The sequence below is a fragment of the Euprymna scolopes genome, chromosome 40 (assembly GCF_053919585.1).
Source record: "Euprymna scolopes isolate OS-2025 chromosome 40, ASM5391958v1, whole genome shotgun sequence".
Lineage (NCBI taxonomy): Eukaryota > Metazoa > Mollusca > Cephalopoda > Sepiida > Sepiolidae > Euprymna > Euprymna scolopes.
In genome coordinates this window covers 31,065,416-31,086,083 of record NC_136521.1, presented here as the reverse complement: position 1 = coordinate 31,086,083, position 20,668 = coordinate 31,065,416, and the positions used below count along the sequence as shown (strand labels likewise).

General features: G+C 35.5%; 1 protein-coding gene across 2 annotated transcripts in view; it reads right to left on the bottom strand.

Moving 5' to 3' along the window:
- Nucleotides 1-20,668, bottom strand: part of LOC145265465 (di-N-acetylchitobiase-like) — a 93,412-nt gene that overhangs the window by 27,144 nt on the left and 45,600 nt on the right. For both annotated transcript variants that reach the window (XM_080121329.1, XM_080121330.1), the window contains exon 2: nt 2,839-2,989. In XM_080121329.1, coding sequence (XP_079977455.1) covers nt 2,839-2,989 — 151 coding nt within the window. The remainder of the gene's footprint in view (nt 1-2,838; nt 2,990-20,668) is intronic.

Sequence of the window (20,668 nt, the reverse complement as noted above, 5' to 3'; positions counted from 1 at the left end):
TCAAGGCCCGGAAGGCACTCAGGGATAAGGGTTATTGTATGTACAGTACGTTAGTGTGGGGGTTTAATAAAAATGTCTACTTAAGGGTGCGGATCATCAGGAATTTGTTTACGTTGGACTTGAAGACATCCAGGTTGTAGTCAGGTGGGAAGCATGCTGACGGAACAGAGTTCCACAGGCGTGCGGTTCTGAGAAAGAAGCTTTGTTCATGGAATCTACGTTTTGGTTTAGGCACAGATAAAGAGTGGGGAAAATTTTTGACAGTGGTTTCAGCTAGTTGGGTGTTTTTTGTAAAGGATTTGCGAGGGGGGACTAGAGATTGGAGCTCAGACGAACATCTGCCATGGAAATAACGATAAAACAAAGACAAGCTCGCAACGTCTCTTCTGTGGGAGAGAGGTTGCAGGGAAGAGAAAAGGGCCTCCCCCACTAAGCCACGAAGTCTATTTTGTACTCTGTCAAGGCAGGATAGGCTGTTTTTAGCAGCTCCTGCCCAGATATGGCAGCAGTATTCCATCCGCTACAATGACGAAGACGAACTGCTAATTCAATGGATGATTAATTGAAAAACAAAAACAATATTCTTGAATAATTATTGGACACTTTTTACAAAACTTAGCAAAACTTATTTATTTTTTGAATAAGAAACAACTGACAGCAAATAAAACCTTTTTGATTTTTTAAATAATTTTTTTCTTCATTTTATGATTTCTTGGCGCTTCTACACTATTGGGACGAAATTTCGGAAATCATAAAATTGAATTTCACATGAAAACAATGGTATCTGTATTCCTTGTATTTTTAAGATGATTATATCCAAAAATTACGAAAATTAATAAATAATTTTCTACCTTATTAAAGAAATTTAAAAAATAGAATTTGAAGAAAACGATCGTAAGACACAGAAGAGTTAAAAAAAGAGGTAATTTTCCATTTCGATTTAAACAAGATGGAGGCAATTTTTCACCTGCTACCACGATTAAAGCTGTTTTTTTTTTTAAATAATTCAGTAATATTCAGGTAATTCCGCCTGCATAATTTGGAAGTTACCATTGTATAGAATTGACAAAAAAAATTAATTGAAACCATTGTTTTTTATCTGAAAATTCCATTTATTGACTATAAAATCTCGTCCCAATAGTGTAGAAGTACCGATTTATTTTTGGTTCAAGATAAATATTTAGATTTTATTTTCAATAATAAATCAATGATAGCAAACAAATGTTTTCTTCATAATTTTTTGTTCCAGCACTTTTCAGCATTTTTCTGTAAACTTCCTGGATGATTCCAATGATAGCTTAGCACTTATACTGCAGAAGTATCAATATTTATATATATTCCTGCAAACGGGCAGAAGAAATCAGCTTTCAGTTGGTCTCAGAGTCAAATCAAAGTTCCTATTATATATTAGAATCCTCCAAGACTATGAAGTTGTAATCAGAATGCAAAGCGTTCATAAGAAAGTGCAAATATGCACAAGGTTGCATGCGTAGTAGTGGTGCCACAGATGTGTGTCATGGATGGCAGACCAGCAAGGGAAGAAATATTTAGCTCAAAGAAAAAAAAACGCTGAAAAAAATTGGAAGGAATCTTTGAAATAATGTTTTTTTTTTTTAAATGAGAATTTATGGAGAAATACTGTTTGCTTGTTAGGCACCTAATCGCAAGGGTTTTAGTTAAACGCAGAGATCATGCGGACAGACATTGTAGAAGTGTTGTGGCAGACTACCTGTGTTACCTACGAATGAACTGATCCATACACAATAAATACCAGAAGACAAAGTTGTGTGGCGGGAGTCGATATCCAGTGAACCAACCAAAGTTGTTCGTCGGTTGTACAAACAACCCTCATTTTTGTATGTTCCTATCAATACATTTTTTTCCTCTATTCCTGTTCTATTTTCCTTGTGGTCTCTTAAACAGGCTTATAACAAGAAGTCAGGTATTTCTTTAATCCAGTTCCAAGATTCATAATGCACGCCCTAAATCAGTGGTTATTTTTTCTGATCCTAAAGCTGATTTTTTATTTGTCTGACAGGTTTTTGGAAATAAAGGCTTAAATAAACACAGATAAAACATACAAGTCCAGCAGAAGTTTCGAAATAAAAAATGTACTTTTTAAACTTAAAGAAAATCGTATATTTATTTATTTTCTCTCAAAGAGAAGGGACTCAAGGACAGTGACTGAGTGAAGTTTTGAAAGCTAGCATACCAAGAGAAATGCACTCTGGCTTATAAAATAAATGCTTGGATCAGCCATGTCAGCACTCCCTGCACTCCCTGCTTCGGGAAAATAATAATGAATGATCCCCTCATTAAATGTGGTAAAGCCTTGGAGAGTAGACCTCCTAGAACTGTACAAAACCATAAATCAGCAGATATGACAGAAGCAAAGTTATTAACTGATTGTCAAGAGTATAGCCTAAATTGTATGAGTAAATAAAAATTTTAAATGTAGGAAACTTCTCAACTTACTTCCCTCCCACCCTTCATGGGATGATGTGACAAAGTGGGATTTGAAAAGTCAGCACCATAGAGGAAGAGTACTCTGGCCTACAAATAATGCCCAGCATTCCCTGTCGGCATTTCCCGGTGGAAGTGCCTCAGGCGATTAGCACTAATGTAATGTGAATGAACATCTTGTTCATCTCCTCACATAGTCCCCTGTAGACATGGCTTCAAATAGTTGTTCAAGTAGCAATATGCCTTGTTTGGAGTGAACAAGAGTAAAAAAATAAATAAATAAGGGAGAAGGTAAACCTTGGGAGGGCTGACCTAGAATTGCATAGGACAAGATTGAATCGTTAAGATTCCTTGACACAAGTCATTTCATCTTACCTGAAAAGCCATATCTTCTGCCTTCTTTATGGGTGTGACACATAAGTGTTATATCTGGGTTGCCAACGCTGATTACACTCGATATCAAAGACCAATCCCAGCTTTTCCAAGTTTTTCGAGGTTCCTTATAATCCTCTGACATTACAATTACCTACAAAAAAAGAAAAAAAAGATTTGAATATTGTACTTTTTTATTTTTAGCAGGAAATAGGTAACTGTACATTGAAGATATTCTATTTTCTATCATTTGATCACAGTTATTTGCTGTATATTTCTTTCTTTTACCCATCTTTTTTTTTCGTTTGCTAACTATACTAGACTTTTACTCAAAAGTTATTATTAGAAAATGTTTCTTTGATCAATATACTTAAAATTAATCAATGAAAACACCAATATTTGACAATTAGTTTTTAAGAAAATGGACTAATATTTGACAATGAGTTTTTAAGAAAATGGATAAATATTTGACAATGAGTTTTTAAGAAAATGGACCAATATTTGACAATGAGTTTTTAAGAAAATGGATCAATATTTGACAATGAGTTTTTAAGAAAATGGACCAATATTTGACAATGAGTTTTTAAGAAAATGGATCAATATTTGACAATTAGTTTTTAAGAAAATGGATCAATATTTGACAATGAGTTTTTAAGAAAATGGACCAATATTTGACAATGAGTTTTTAAGAAAATGGACCAATATTTGACAATGAGTTTTTAAGAAAATGGACCAATATTTGACAATGAGTTTTTAAGAAAATGGACCAATATTTGACAATGAGTTTTTAAGAAAATGGACCAATATTTGACAATAAGTTTTTAAGAAAATGGACCAATATTTGACAATGAGTTTTTAAGAAAATGGACCAATATTTGACAATAAATTTTTAAGAAAATGGACCAATATTTGACAATGTGTTTTTAAGAAAATGGACCAATATTTGACAATAGGCAGGCAGGCTCGAACCTGTACCGCGAAGGAGGAAAAGAATGTGAAAAAAAAAAAAAAGTGACGTCTATGCTGTTGCGTCCATCGCCAAACCAGAAGTGGTGAAGGTTTAAATTAAGGCTAGTCAATTGAAAACAGGGGATAACTTTCGAAAATATCAGCGAAAAAACCAACCCCCCTCCCTGTAGAAAATAGTGCCGTTGAGGGTGAAGGAATTAATGTTTTTGGTAAAATTTTCGATATTTGTCGTCTGAAGAGTCGAGCTTTAAAACAATACCGATCTCGTGAAAATCCGTCGCCTTTGTCGAAAGTTTCAAACATACATACATACATACATACATGATGATGATGATTGCAACGTCTTGTCAGACGAGTGCCACTCCCTCAGACATTTAAAATCCATGAGCCCAAATACCTGAAAGAGTATCTATACAAAGATGATGTTACAGAGTCTTAGCTTTGTACGACAGCTAAGTCTCTCTCTCGGTTCAAAATGTTGAGATCCAGCAACAAGCAAGAGCAAGATAGCCAGCAACAAATTAAACTGCAGACCAGCTTAATGCGGGTACTGGTCTTCCGCTTTATGGCTTTTTAAATCAGAGATTTGCTTCTCCTAGAAAGGTTGCCTTCACCACGGCTTACGGGAGCCCTCTCCACCCCAATACACATATACACACACACAAATATACACGGTGCTAGTTGGCCGTTGACCCAGAAAAAGAGTTCATTCGCCCTTTGGAAGGTCTTGTTTTTAATCCTTCAGGGAGACTAGCCGCCCTCCTCACCAAACAAGTCTGGTGGGGGAACCAGTTTAGTCGCCGGTGACCCGACCATAAGGCAAGTAGTACCAGTAGCATATGACATGACCTGACAACATACATACATACATGCATACATTTAAACAGACAGGTGAGATTTATATTATAGATTACGCCCAACGTTTGCAAATGGCAGTCAGGTTACAAGGAAGTAAGAAAACGATATTTTTGTAATCAGATTGAATGGGAACACACCGTGATTACTCATAGGCTGAAAGGTATGAGAAATGCATCATGGCATATTTCGACCGATAAGAGAATAAGGTGTCGATTGCGTAACTATTTGAAGTAGAATATTTCAGATAAGTTGAACTCAATTGTTTCATAGAATATTGGTGCTGCTGACAGAATGTATTAATGTGTTTAAGCGAATAGGAGTAAAAACTCGGCTTTAACAAGAGAGAAAAAAGAAAGTAAAGTAGCAAAAAGAAAGGAAGTAGAATGAAAAAAAAAAGATAGAAAAAGGAAACGTAAAAAATAAAGAGTCAGAAAAAGGGAAAGAAAAGAGAAAAAAAGAAAAAGAAAAAAGATTGGAAAAGAAAAAGGCAAAGACACAAAAGAAAAGAAAGGGAAAATAGAAAAAAGAAAGGCGAAAAATAAGAAAAAAGACAAAGAGAAAAAGAAAACTAGTGAGACTATATTGAAATTTTTATACCCACTAAATAGAGTCCATGTATAGATATAGCAAATCCATCTATATATATATATATATATATATATATATATATATATATATATATATATATATTCACCACTTATCAAGACCCAGGGGCCACTCGAGGATATTTAGGTGATATTGGATTTTTTAACCCAAGATGGTTGAAAAATTTGGCATAAATGAGTCAATCGATTTGTGATCGGTTCTAAGATAAAAAAAAAAAAAGTTCCCTAGTTTGCAGAAAACAAATTGCTATTCTCTGGTCTATTTAATAATTTGTATTTTTTTATGATAAAAAAATAATATTTAAAAAAACTTTGTTTTGGTATCATTTTTATTGTGAAAATAAAATCAATATTTTTTATAAATGAATTTGAAATTGAAACAGTAATGTTTTTTAGTTGACTCCCACTGCAAAAACTTAGACACCAGAGTCGAAAAATGGGATTTAGAAGTTAGCGCCTTAGAGGGGGGGGGCACTTTAACCTGCAAAAAGTGCAGGTAGCTCCATCAACTCTCTCCAGTAAAGGCGCATCAGGTGATTAGCAATAAACTAATCCCTTTTCAAATAGATGGCACGGTCTTGGAAGGTGGACCTCCTAGAACTGCACGGAACTAAACTCCACAAAATCAACAGAGACTGAATCATTACAAGAATGGTCTAATATCTGTTGATTTTGGGGTCCTTGGATAAAATCCCTTTGCAAAAAAGTTTAAAAGTTATTCCTTTTCAAATTTTTCATACAATAAAATCTATGTTTCTTTAAACAGTAATATTTTTGTTAAATTGTAAATTTTTAATATGAAAAAGATTAGTTTTTAAAATAGATTTTTTTATTTGAAAAGAAAAAAAATTAAATTAAATGAAAGAATGCAAAAAACCAACCGGGCAATAGTAATTTGGTTTCTGTAAACTTGTAGGCAGTAACTGTTTGAGGATCTGCCTATGTAATTTACATCGTTTCCGGGGAGTTTGACATAAGGTCAAGTGTGGATTCGATGAAAGTGGTTTTGTGAAATGAACTGGGTTCGAACTTGATACAACCAGGTTTTCAGTCCGTGTCGTTAACCACTTAGCCACCATCACATCCACATTGAGGATCCACTTATAAAAAACTTTGACAAATTATCTCAATAATAAATAGGATTTAAATATTTAACCAAACTGAATACTGAAAATATATTTAAAAAAAAAAACTTTTGTTGTTTGTTTAATTGTAAATTAGTCTTGATTATATTTCAAAGAGAAGCGATAGAGAGATTGAGGAAGAGAAAAGAGTGAGGAAGAGGGAAGAGAAGTTAAAATTGGATTTGAAGATAACCATGTTGTAATCTGAAGAAAAGCAGTACTATGATAACATGTTCCACAGGGTTCTTCGATTCAGAAAGCAAGATATTTATTGATTGTTCGCAGTGTAGCAACGAATGTTGTTTTATGTATCGATTTTTGATTAGACAAAACCTCCAATTAGCAGCTTCTTTCAACCAAGCAAAGAAGCGAGGATATTCACTCCCAAATATTGGTGCATATTATCTTCTTGGTTGTCCATCGTTATTGAATGATGACGATCTTCTGCTTGTGAGTCTGCTGATGTTTAAATAGTTCAATCTTGGACCCACAGTTACGGTCACAGATTGGGCATGTGAAGGAGGTGTCAGGTGGAGCAGGGATGATTTAGAGAGCTCTTTGCATGCTTCACTGTATGACCCTGTATTTGTTGCTCTTCAATACAGTCCACTCCCTGTGAACAGAGGGAGCGCCAGAGATCCTGGCAGCAAGCAAGTTCCTCTAGCGAAGAGGGGTCTATTTGACGCCTCTTCAAGGATCTCTTGATGGTGTCTTTGAAATGCTGCCTCTGCTCATTGGCACTGTGTCAGCCTTGGAATAATTGACCATAGAGAATTCAACATAAGTTGTCCGTAGCTGGGCATTCAAATGATGTGCCCCAGCCACCTGAGTTGGCATTGGATCATGATGAATTCCACGCTCCAGCTGCCTACCTTCCACAACATCTGTGTACGGCACTCTGTTCTTCCATATGATGCCAAGGATCTTCTAGAGGCATTTAATATGGAAAGTCTCCAGACTTATCATATGGCGCCTATAGGTCATCCAAGACTCACATCCATACAGCAGTGTGGTGATGCATACTGCTCTGTACACTCGCATTTTGGTGTGGAGTCTGAAGTTGTTGTTCTGAAAAACCCTTCTCTTTAGAAACCAAAGGATGCTGATACTTGCTTGAGGGGATTCTGGATGTCATCCAATAAGTAGGTATTAGACATTATGCTCCACAGATATTTGAATGTGGGCACCGTGAGCAGGTATTGCCCTGCTGCATAATATAAAAACCTAAACACAGCATCTTTCTTTCTTTTTTCTATTTTCTTCTAGAGACAACATATGCGCACAACACAATCCTACCCATAATCCTTTGCCCTCAGCAACAGCACATAGCATGATGATAGACATTCACTAACTAGTGTACGCTCAGCAAAGCACATAAAGGCTTCTCATCAAATACATAAACACATGTTCATGCATACACTCCCTTATTAATAAAACTAGCGGGGGTACCCGGCGTTGCCCGAGTGTTTGTTTCCGGGACGGGGGGGGGGAGTTTTAAAAAATGTTATGGTAGGTAAGTAGGAAGGATCAAACCCGGAGTCATGAGTAAAAGTAGGAAAATAAAGTGTGAAAAAAAAAACAAAAAAAAAACATCTGCAACGTTAACAGTTCGGCCACCAAGAAAAGTCCATTCCAGTTGTTTAGGAAAAAAACAAAAACAAAAACAAACGACTACGGTAGGTCGGCGCGAACGTGAAAATATAATGTGAATTGTCCAGCACGCTAACCACTACGCTACAGAGCACTGCAGCTTAGTTTAGTGATTTTAAATAACTTCACATGAAAGAACTACGAAGCCAAACCGGTGTTCTCTTCTCAACTGTTCCTTGTGAACGATCCCCAAACGGTGTTAAGTGGTGGCAGGGGGAGGAGGAATTTATTAGAGAGAAAATATTTTACCACTTCCATTGATCTTAACCGATTTTGGCCGTGACTTCTCAGCAGAAAAAGTATAGAAATCTAAGATTATCGAGGAATTTGAGAAATAATAAGCCTATAACACACCTCAGATATTGTTCTGCCGTTTGTGCATATTATATTTGCATGAAATATCTTGATTTTTAATCCTATTAAGGTCAAAATCCGACGCGAAAAAATGAGTTCATTTTATTTATATAGAAGAGAAGAGAAGAGATAGAGAAGAGACAAGCATGTCAATATATATGCAATCTTCATGCCTATCCCATTTATACAAATGCAAACTCACACAGGGTCCAAAGGTTCCTGCACAATTGGCTAAGCTCCAATCACTGTCCCATTGCCACAATGTTGCATCCCTGTGCCTCTTTTGCAAGTACTTTAACGGAATGTACTCGGATGAACTCATTGCACTTGTGCCCTCTCAACATACATACTCCTAACTAACCTGACAAGCAGCAAAATTCCACATGTTCACTTTTGATGTATCTAGATGCTGGAAAACGTTTTAGAATAGTTTCTTCCCTTGGGTTGATAGATTTTGGAATTCCCGCCTTGTTTCCGGTTTCCCTGACTGTATTAACATGCAGAAATTTAAATGTAATGCAAATAGACATCTCATTACTCAACTCCCCACATAGTTACTTTGTAGACATGTTATCAAATAGTAGTACCTTACGTTTAAATATGCCTTTTTTGGGGTGAAAAAGAGTAAAAATAAATGAATAAATAAAAAGAAAACTAACACAATGTCAGCTGAAAAATAAAAATATATATCTACTCATTTCTCCTTACAGAAAAAAAACTTTTCTTTCACTAGAACATTTCTTGAACTCTTTAAACTCTCAATTTTTACCTAACTTTGTTTTTGGTGGCCATAACATGGCCATATTAAATATTTCGGAGATGTGAATGGCCAATAGCCCTTAAAATTCTGAAAACCAAATGAATTTATCAACCTAAGGGGTCACAACCTTACCAATTTCCCAACCTAGAGAGTCAGGATGTTCACTCATAATTGCCTTAATAAAAATAGAATTACATTTTAAGGGTGGGGTGATTTAGTGAAAGGTGTTAAAATCAACAATACCATTCTTTATATAAATATTGACTGATATGTTTTAAAGGAGGGAGAAAGACATTCATTACTGAAACAAAAGTTACTACCTCTACCACTCATGGAACATTTTCAGAGAGAAAAAGGGAAGGAAGGATGCAAAGGCAAAAGAATAAAAACAAAAAAACAACAACAACAAAAAAAAACTCTCTTACTCACACAAACGCTTAATGTTTCTTTCACTTTTCCTGTTTTCCTTATTTTTGCTTTGCAGCCTTCGTTCCCTCTTTCTTTCTGAAAACGTTAATTTTGCCATACTTCAAACGATTCATGGGTAGGGTGGTAGAAGACTGGTTTTAGTAATGAATGTCTTTCTGTCTCCTTTAAAACATATCTTATCTTTTTCTATAAACAAAAGAAGCGGAATTCTGATTTTTCTGAATTACAAAACAGCATGTATTATCTAAATATTAATTTACTTGTCTGTACGTTCAGTGTCACAAAAAAAAACATCATCATCGCAGACATTATTTTCTTTTTTATTTAATTTTTTTTTTTTACATAGGAATTCACCGCTTCTCAAGGCCTGGAGGCCACTCGAGGATAAGGGATATTGAGTGTACAATAATCAATGGGATAATATCATAGTAATCGTTAGTAATGAAAATGTGGTAGATTGGATTATTTAAGGGGGCGGTTCATTAAGAATTTGTTTATGTTGGACTTGAAGACAACCAAGTTGTAGTCAGGTGGGAAACAGGCAAACGGAAGAGAGTTCCACAGGCGTGCAGTTCTAAGAAAGAAGCTTTGTCATGGAATCTGCGTTTTGACTTGGGCACAGTCGAGAAATTAATTACCTTCCTTTATATTTGCTCTTTATCAGTTAACTAGCCTGGATGCCTGGTGTTGCCTAGGTGAGCAAAACAAAAAAAAAAAGTGGTAGTAGGCAGGCAAGCTCAAACTCGTGACGTGAAGGCAGAAAAGAAAGTGAAAGAAAACCTGACGTCTTACCCCTACTCCACGATGTGACCGGAAGTGTAAAGCGTTCAAATTTAATGTAGTCAATCAAAAAGATGATTTGCAGAAATGGCGTTGCTTTTAAACTTCCCAGGAAGGTCGTTTTTAATGTGGAGGAAAAGCAGTTCCCCCAAAACAGGAGGCACTCAGGCAGTATCCAAATAAATAGTAATTGTTTGAGTATGAAAGGTTTCCTTTACACTGACCAAGGACCAATTACAGAACAGATACTACCTCGGCAAAAGCCAGGAGTTTGCAGTTGCATTTGATTAGTTTCGCTTTATTTATATGAAAAAAACAAAACAAAAATAAAAACAATCAAAATCAGGGAATTAAAAAAAAAAAAAAAAAAAAAAAGATAGAGATGATGTCCGTTTGCAAATCTGAGCTATTATTACGATCTATGAAGTATAAGAAAACTTCTGCGAGAATCTAACCAACGCAAGAACCCCTACTCAAAAATCCTTTCGCAGACATACACAAACGCTCGCGGCTATTTTGCCTTTTATGTATTAGACTAGCCTGGGTGCCCGGCGTTGCTCGGTGTGTGTTGAGCATAAAAAAGAAAGTGGCAGTAGGCAGGCAGGCAGGCTCAGACCCGTACTGCGAAGGAGGAAAAGAATGTGAAAAACAAAAACGTGACATTTTTGCTGTTGCGTCCATCGCCAAACCAGAAGTAGCAAAGGTTTAAATTAAGGCTAGTCAATTGAAAAGAGGCGATAACTTTCGAAAATATCGGTGAAAAAAGCGACCCTCCCTGTAGAAAAATGCCCAGTTGAAGGTGAAGGAATTAAATGTTTTTAGACAATTTTTCGATATTTGTCATCCGAAGGGTCAAACTTCAATACGATACCAATTTTGTGAAAATCCGTCGCCTCTGTCGAAAGTTCTAGGCAGGCATACATACATACATACGTACATACATACATACATACATTAAAACAGAAAGGTGAGATTTATTGTATGGATACTCATTAAAACTATTTCCTCTCTAAAGATGTAAAAAAAAAAACAATATGGCAGTCCGTTTACGATTTAAAATCGGTTATTTTATTTTATAATTTAAAAAAATTCATACTGAAATTAGGGGTAGGCTATAGAAACAAAATTTTTCAAATAAATGCCAAAAGTGGCTTATTACCTTCATTTATATGTAAATAGATGGGAACAAGTGATTTTTTTCAAAACGAGTCAAAATTGGAGGGTCGTTGGCCCCAAACGTGATTTGACTGCGTCGACGCGTGAAAATGGCCCAAATTTCGTCCCCGAACACACTTAATCACTTATTGAAAGCCACAGGGTGCATTTTTTGACTATAAATGCATTTGTATCATTAAATCTAACATTCCCCTTGGATATCCCACAAGTATAGGGCTTTTTAGGGTATCTCAGATTCCAAAATTGGTCAAAATTATCCCAAAATTAGCCAAAAATGGTCGGAAATCACGGATTTTCCAAAATGCACCTCCCATGGGCCCAAAGACACCTCTACATGGCAGAAACTGTTGGGAAATGCTTGAAGCAGGCACTCTCCTAACTTTTGCACTGTTAATGAGGGGTATAAGGACCTTTAAAAGGGGCTAAATATGGCCGATTTAGCCAAAGAGAGTCAAAAAGTCCCTAAGAATCAACATAGGTTGTCAAAAAGGGGCTTAATTTGAGTTATAGATGGAAAATTTCCAAATAAGGAAATGTTTTCTTTCTGTAACAATGCAATGGCATCTTTAAATAGACACGATAACATTGCATTGCATTAATTGTGAATTTGATTGAACTTTGCTTTCTTTTTCAGTTAGTAAAATGCAATGAACATGGCTGGTATAGCAGGGCAGATTGACGAAGATTATAATTACGACGATTGGACTTATCTTCTGCTTGATTCTTTTCCAACTGAGGCTGAATGTGTTCAAGCTGTGCAACATCATGCTGCCAAATATGGTACCACGACACAGAAAAATCATATTCACCAGTTCTCCTTGCGATTACTACAATTGTGGCAGAAAGCCTTTGGAAGTGATGTTCGTTATGTTACAATACCTGGGATAAAACAAACTTGATCGATCGCTAAAAATTTACGACAAAGATGTCTACAAAGCAAAGGGTTCCAGACGTGTGAATATGATTAAATGGAAACGAGAGCACCATGTCCTTCTCAATATACTTTCAAAAGATGTGAATCCTGATGAATTTGATGTACATGAACGAAGATTCTTTGTCGATCAAAAGTCTCTCTCTCGCAAATGGCTCATTGACACTTTCCACGTCGATATGGAACATGAACGGTTTCTGGCAGAGCAAGAACTGCACAATCGTTTGGATTTGGACGATGATCAATTTGAAGTGGAGGATATAAGTGACCAATTGCCAGAAAGAAAACATGGCAGTATCCTTCCCGAATTGAATAGCAGAAGACATTGAAAATTCAATTTTTGTCGTGCAATGTCATTGGTGCATGGAACTTGAGAAGACGAAAACCAGTATTTGTGCTAGAGAATAATGATGTGATTGACAAGCTCTTTAATGCATTATATTGATATTTTACTGTTGAATGATTTTAAAGTAATGTGAAGTGAAGCTGTGTCTTGAAATAACAAAATAATTCCTTTGCTAATTACTCATACCTTTTATCAAGTTATTCAATATATTGGTTACAAATCGAGAAATAGCGAATCGAGGGCCATTTTCATCAATTTTGGGGTAACTATGAGAACAATATGAATTCAGACTCTTCTTGGACAGCATTTTATTGACATTCAATGTTCAATTTACAATTAATTACTTTCTGAGAAGTTGATGTAGTAAAGTTACAATGTTTCTAAAAAGTATCATTGATGAATGAACTAATGATTCATATGTTATGTACCGTAAAGCGTAATTTTGTCATTTTTGGATTGTTTTGACCCTTTTTACATCCCCCAAAGATCTCTAAATACCCTAAATACAAATAGATAAGATAACAGGGTGGTTATTTCAGTCTTCCAACTGTAAAAAGCCATACAGGAGTGTTTATAGGAGCCCGATGAGATATAATACCTGCATTTTGGGGATTATCCGTGATTTTCGTTCATTTTTGGCTAATTTTTGGGTAAATTTGACCCATTTTGGACCCTTAAGATACCTTGAAAAGCCCTATATAGGTGGGATAGCCAGTGAGAATGTTAGATTTAATGATATAGAGCCATTTATGGTCAAAAATTGCACCCTGTGTGCCTTGGGAGGTGCATTTTGGAAAATCAGTGATTTCCGACCATTTTTGGCTAATTTTGGGGTAATTTTGACCCATTTTGGATTCTGAGATACCCTAAAAAGCCCTATACTTGTGGGATAGCCAATGAGAATGTTAGATTTAATGATACAAATGCATTTATAGTCAAAAAATGCACCCTGTGGCTTTCAATAAATGATTAAGTGTGTTCGGGGGAGAAATTTTGGCCATTTTCACGCGTTGACGCGGTAAAATCACGTTTGGGGCCAGCGACCCTCCAATTTTAACTTGTTTTGAAAAAAATCACTTGTTCCCATCTATTTACATATAAATGAAGGTAATAAGCCACTTTTGGCATTTATTTGAAAAATTTTGCCTACCCCTACTGAAATGAGATTGTAAGGTTTTTTTTTATTATAGTTTCTTTTTCAAATTTAAAAAAAAAATGTGCAAATGAATTGATATCTGTTCCCTTATAATTTATATAAAAAAATATTCAGAACACCCCCTCCCAAAAAAAAAACAATGTGTTGAATTTTCATTGAACAAGTGAAGTATGCATGGTCCCCCGTGAGTGAGATACCCCCCCTCACCCATTTAGCCCCAAAAGTCTCCAGGGTACATCAAATCCTGATAAAAAAGAGCAAACTGTACAATTTTAGGCCTTAACATGTGTAAATTTGATTTTTTCATTAAGCAAAAAACGAAATTACTAAGTCCATCATTGCCCCCCACCTCCATTTAGCCCCAAAAGTCCCCAATGCCTTAACATATTTAAATTTGAGTTCAGCACTATGCCAAACTGCTAAATAGACATATACAGAAAATTTGGACAAATATGGTAAAATAGTCCCAAAAACGGAGTGTTTTTATTAGCCCTAAAAGAGCCTGTGGGGCACACCCAAGAGTTATCGTAAAGTATAGACAAACAAAATTATATAGAAATCAGTTAGTTACAACTTTTTAAGCAGTTTTATAAAAATCCAAGGCATAATTTTATTTTAATAAGCACAAACCTGTTAATTTTAGCCATTTTAACCCGAAAGGCACCCTGAGGGGGTAACTGAAGTTTTCCTTGAAAATCAGTTCTGTTACATTTTTTTTACTCATATCATGTTTAATGTTTGTGCAAAATTTCAAAAGAATTCCAAGGCTTAGTTATTGGGAAAAGTGTGAATGGATAAACAGACAAACAAGGGTGAATTTTGTCGGGGGGACCCAAGAAAAAAAAAAAAAAAAAAAAAATCAAAATTTTTCCAATCACTTATTTTTAGCTTTAAAAGGTTAAAAAATTTGCTATAAAATTGTTTTAAATTCATTGTTAATTGTTTTATTTTATTTTTTATTTATGTGTTTTAAAAATTTTCCACTACCGTGAAATTTCCACGGGTTCTGCTGGTTTGGATTATTCCAATTACTGTTTTACTCTTGAGTATTATTCGCACAACGTTTCAGTTAATATGACGTCCAATATTCAGATGTATATTGTCAAACTTGGGAATTTTCAATCAAAACTCAAAAATCTGCATAAAAATTTGAATTAAACTTTTTATTTAATCCACAGGAGTAGCATGCTCTCAATTCACCAGCCATAACTGGGTAGAAGTCTTAAGTAACATAACTAACATACCTATGAAAAAAAAAAGAAAAAGTCCAATGTGAACAAGTTCTAATTGAATCGTCCCCCTAAGTAATCCAAGTTACAAAATTCTCACTGTTTACTATGCTAAAATCACAATAACTAATAACCCTTATCCTTGAGTGGCCTCTGGGCCTTGATAAGTGGTGACACCCATGTAAAAAAAAAAAAAAAAAAAAAAAAGAAAAAAAAAAACTCCTAATGGTATTTATTATAAAAGGCATTTATCATAATGGTATTTATTATAAAGGCATTTATCATAATGGTATTTAATATATCGCTCGCACCGACGACCCAAAGTGTCACTTACAACAATTTTAAATAATTATACTACATAATACAAAGAGGATTTCGCTAAAAATGAAGAGCTCGTATCACTGCTGTTCTAGTTCGTTTCAAAATCAATCCACAACATATCGGATAGATAATTTAAGAGGTCACCAAAACAAAGCAAAAACGCTTCTCCCCAGATCTATTACAATAGATAATTTTTTACTCTTGCTGATTTTTTTCTACTCCTCCCCAACCCTCTTCCACTTTTCTTAACCATTCATCTTCATAAATATTTTACTATTTTACTATGCCACTTAAACCACCGACTACTTCTCCACAAAGCTCCTACCACCACCTTAGGTTTCACAAACTCCCTTACCCAGACACTAACGCTCTCCTATTTATGCTATCTCACTACTGACTGTTCCCTCACCTCCATCTCACACCCACTTTCGTTTCTACATTCCTAAAAATCTGATACAAAATTTTAACAAGTGGAATATTTGTAAACTAACATTCATTGCCTCCCCCGATACTCCCTCATCATCACTCCTTTTCACTGACGCCATAATTCATACCAACTCTTAACTTTAATGTGTTCTCTCAACTGCCAAACGCTTGACTCATTGTCCTTAACAGTGACTCTCATATGAAAATCCATATTTTTAAATGGCATACCACCCCGATCTTTAAAGACAGTTTTATATCACATAGATCAGACCGAACTAGCCCTTACTACACCAGACTGAACCAGCCCTTACTACACCACCAGCTTGTAAATAAAAATTAACACCACTCCTTTTTACTGCCACCGTAATTCACACCAACTTTTAATTTCATATTCTTGCAACTGCCAAACATTTGACTCATTGTTATCGAAAATTTGTCCCTCTTAACACAGCTACTCCTCTCAGATGCAAATTAATGCCTTTATATTTTTAAACCACAGGTTTATTTTTATGAACATTATGAAATTATCCTAAGTAACATTTATCGTGGTTGGACATTAATTTTCCATAAGAGATTAATGTAGTTTGCTGGAAGCATTGTTTAGTGTTTATATATAGGTAATTTATAAAAGGCAATACGATGCAGAGATGTAACAGGTAGACACAAACAGAAGCAAACTAAGACATAACGGTGATCTGAGTTTTGCAATTTCAGACTTTTATTAATACAATATATATATATGTGTGTATTTCTCTTAAAGATACCACGTTAAAAGGAATAGACACACAAGTATTTAAGGAGTTCAAATCTGGGCTATATTTAGTTTAATTTAATTTCATGCAAAGGTGATAAAAAGGAAATGGAAGCCCTGCATAAAAATTTAGATGCCTCCAAATTTTGTATATGTATTTATATATTCTTATTTTTATACATTATATTACGTTATGTTTTTTATGTTCTTATTCTGTATATGAATTTGAATTTAAATTCATACAACAACAACAACAAGTACAAATAGAGAAAGTGAAAGCTAGGTTTGCTTTGTTTTTTTTTCTAATCCTTGCTGGATTTATTTTTTAACGTTTTTAACTGCGTTTGAAACTTTGCATCGATTCAAATTCACCCCCCCCCCCAAAAAAACGAAACAAAAAAAACAACAGATATAGCAACAACAGCAGCAAATACAAAATGAAGAAAACATTTGCGCTGTTTTTATTTCTTTAGCGCCCTTCATTGCGTTTTTTTTAATTTTATGCATTGACTACAATTTAAAATGACAGCAACAACATGATCAGCAGAAGCAACAAAAACAGCAACAACAAGCAATGGAAGGCCGAAGAAAAGTTTGCTTTAATTACATTCACCCGGCTGTTGTGTACGATGAAGAATCCCTCAGCTAATCCTAGAAAATGAGAATATGCTCCTACTTGGAGACTTCAATGCCCGAGTAGGTGCAGACCACAACTCTTGGCCAGACTGCATTGGACACTTTGGTGAAGGCAAGCTCGATGAGAATGGCCAGTGGCTACTGGAGCTCTGCTCCTACAGAAACCTGCGCATTACCAACACCTTCTTTGCCACCAAGTTACAGCACAGAATGTCCTGGAGACAAGCATTGGCACCAGCTGGATTTTGTTGTCACCCGGAAATCCATGCTGAACCAGGTGCTTTTCACACACAGTTACCACAGTACCGACTGCGACACTGACCAACCCTGGTCAGCAGCAAGGTGTATCTTCATCCTTGACCGATCCATCGCTCGGCCCCCCCCCCCCGTGTTGACACATCAGGAGTGATGATGCAGGAAGCCCGTGAATGCTTTCCCAAGGCCATCAACTAGGCTTTGAATGATTGCCTCACAGAATTCACCCAGGTGCGTTGGAATTTCATCTGGGATACTGTGTACAAGGATACCATTGACACCTTAGGGAAAAGGACAAAAAAAGAACAAAGACTGGCTCGAGGCTGGATAGAGGAGATAGAACCTGCCATCATTGCAAAGGGAGCAGCTCTCTTGGAGTACAAAAGACAGCCCTGCGATAAGACACTAGCCACATACAGAGAAGCCCACAACAATGCCCAGTGGATCTCTTGCAAGTGCACCAATGACTACTGGCTGAGATGGCCTTGGTGTTGCCATTGTCCACAGCTGTCTGAATGTCTATGCATAATGTATGATGGGATGAAGAAAGCCTTTGGTCCCAGCATCTTCAAGGTTACACCCATTAAGTCTACTTTCTGGACAAATCAAAGACCGCAGTAAGCAAATGGAGAGATGGGCTGAGCACTACTAAGAGCTATACTCAAGGGAAAACGTCATCAGTGACAAAGCAGCACAGCGCTGTAGTAAACCAAAGATGATAACTCTGTGTGCTTTGAAGGAAGTTCCGTATGATATATTTCAGGAACATTTCCCTACATCAGATACATGGTCAACATTAATTCAAACGTGCATATGGATCTTATTGTAAATGAGAGTAATTTAGCAGAAACTGAAATGGATTTAAAATCGAAATTAATTTTTTTTAATTTTGTTTCAAATCTATTGTTTTGTTTTTTTATTTTTGCATGTTTTTTTTTATTTTTGCATTTTTTTTTGCATGTTTTTTTTTTGCATGTTTTTTTTTTGCATGTTTTTTTTTGCATGTTTTTTTTTCTTTTGCGTGTTTTTTTTTTTGCATGTTTTTTTTGCATTTTTAAAAAATATTTTTCATGTTTTTTATTTTTGCATGTTTTGTTTTTTTTTGTTTTTTTTCCTTTTTTTTGCATGTTTTTTTTTTTGCATTTTTAAAAATATTTTTTATGTTTTTTTTGCAGGTTTTTTTTTGTTTTTTAATTTTTCATGTTTGTTAATTTTACAGTCAGTAGTTTTTATTTTTATTCTTCTATCGATCTTGCTTAAACTTCAAAACCAGTAAAAATTTAACGAAAATGTATAACGATTCAAACGATGTATACATTATTTTAAGATACCCTACATATTCAATCAAATCATGTCTTTTTGTTCTGGATCGTCGTTTTGCTTATATTTTCTTTTCATTTTATATTTATACAACAGCTGGTGTTAATCACTCTCTCCCACAGCAAAAAAGATGTGACTCAAAGATCGGAATGTAGGACTGAAGAACCCCCACCCCCACCCTTCTGAGGAGAAGCACCCTGGCCAGCAAAAAATTTCTGGGCAGCCTCATCTGCATTCTCCAGTAAGGGCACCTCAAGCAATTAGCAATAAACTAACCTCTTCTCAAAGAGAGAAGGTAAAATCTTGGAGGGTCGACCTCCTAGAACTACACAGGACCAGCATCATGCCACAATCAGCATGGAAAAAACCATTTCAGAAATACAGTTATGTTCAAATGTTTATATATTTGTATGTACAGGTTTCACTCCTAAATTAAATCATTGTTTATTTTGAAATAGAGCTGCTAGGGGTAATGAGTCCAAATGTGGTCTATATTTAGTTTAATTTAGTTACATGCAAAGGTGGTAAAAAGGAGTGGAAGCCCTTCATAAAAATTTAGATGCCTCCAATTATCATGAAATTTTAACAATAAGTATCAGACATCGATTAATAAATATTCTCCAAATTTCAGTTTCTTTCGAGTATTTTAAAGGAATTTTAGGGGGCATAATTTGAGCACAACCTCACATTTGAAATTCAAATATTTCAGATTTGCATTAAATTTTATTCATAGTTGTTTCACATCAATTAAGTAGGATTCCCTGAATTTCAATTTCTCCTAAAGGATGCGTAGGAGAATAATAAAGATGAACATCAGTTGATAAGCCACCGGTGAGTTACTTCTCCTTGGGCAGTGAAACCCAGACAGTGGGAGGTGAAAGCATGCTTCCCTCATGATGGGTCAAAACCATGTGGGGGGAGGGGGGATGCAAAGTGACCCTATTCTAACCCCTAATCCTAACTCACGTGGTAGAGACAACTCACAAAAGTGAGAAAAACGATCCTACCTTGCGTGGTAGAGAAAAATTATTCCCCATGCTACACACATTCCAGTGTTGCCAGGACTTGTATTTGTACTGTTATGTTGTTTTTAAATTACATTTGTCGATGTGTTAATAAATGTGTATATTTGTACTTGAGCATTATCTACTTAGTCATTAGTTATGCTTGTTAAGTATTCTTCTATTTCAGGTTAATTAAATCAATATGAGACAACACTGGTGACCCCTCCCCTCCCCTCCCGACTTACAATATCCGCTTAAGTTTAAACTTGATACATTTACTAAAATCAAAATCTATCTATATATCTATAAAAGTGAAAATGTCTGTGTGTGTGTTTTTGTGTGTGTCTGTCTGTGTGTGTAAACTTCCCTACCAAATAACTCTGTCAATTTTCGGTCTACAGACTCGAGATTTGACAGAGGGATATTGAGATTGGTAAAATCTTTTTAATCGGTTTTTGGCCAGAAATTTGGCTGTTAAGGGGTCAAAGTTCTGCGATTTGACCTTTGAGCTCTCTACCAAACTCCTTCGCCAATTTTGGGTCTAAACACTTGAAATTTTAGATATAGGTTTCGTGAACATGGATCTAACTTTATAATTGGATTTGAGCGCAAAACAATAAATGTTAGGGGTCATAATTGGGGTCAAAGTTTAAACAAAGTTGACCTCTGTGGGCTCTACCAAATTACTCAGCCAATTTTTGGTCTAAACATTTGAAATTTTACATCAAGTGTATTCAGACATAGGGCAAGCTT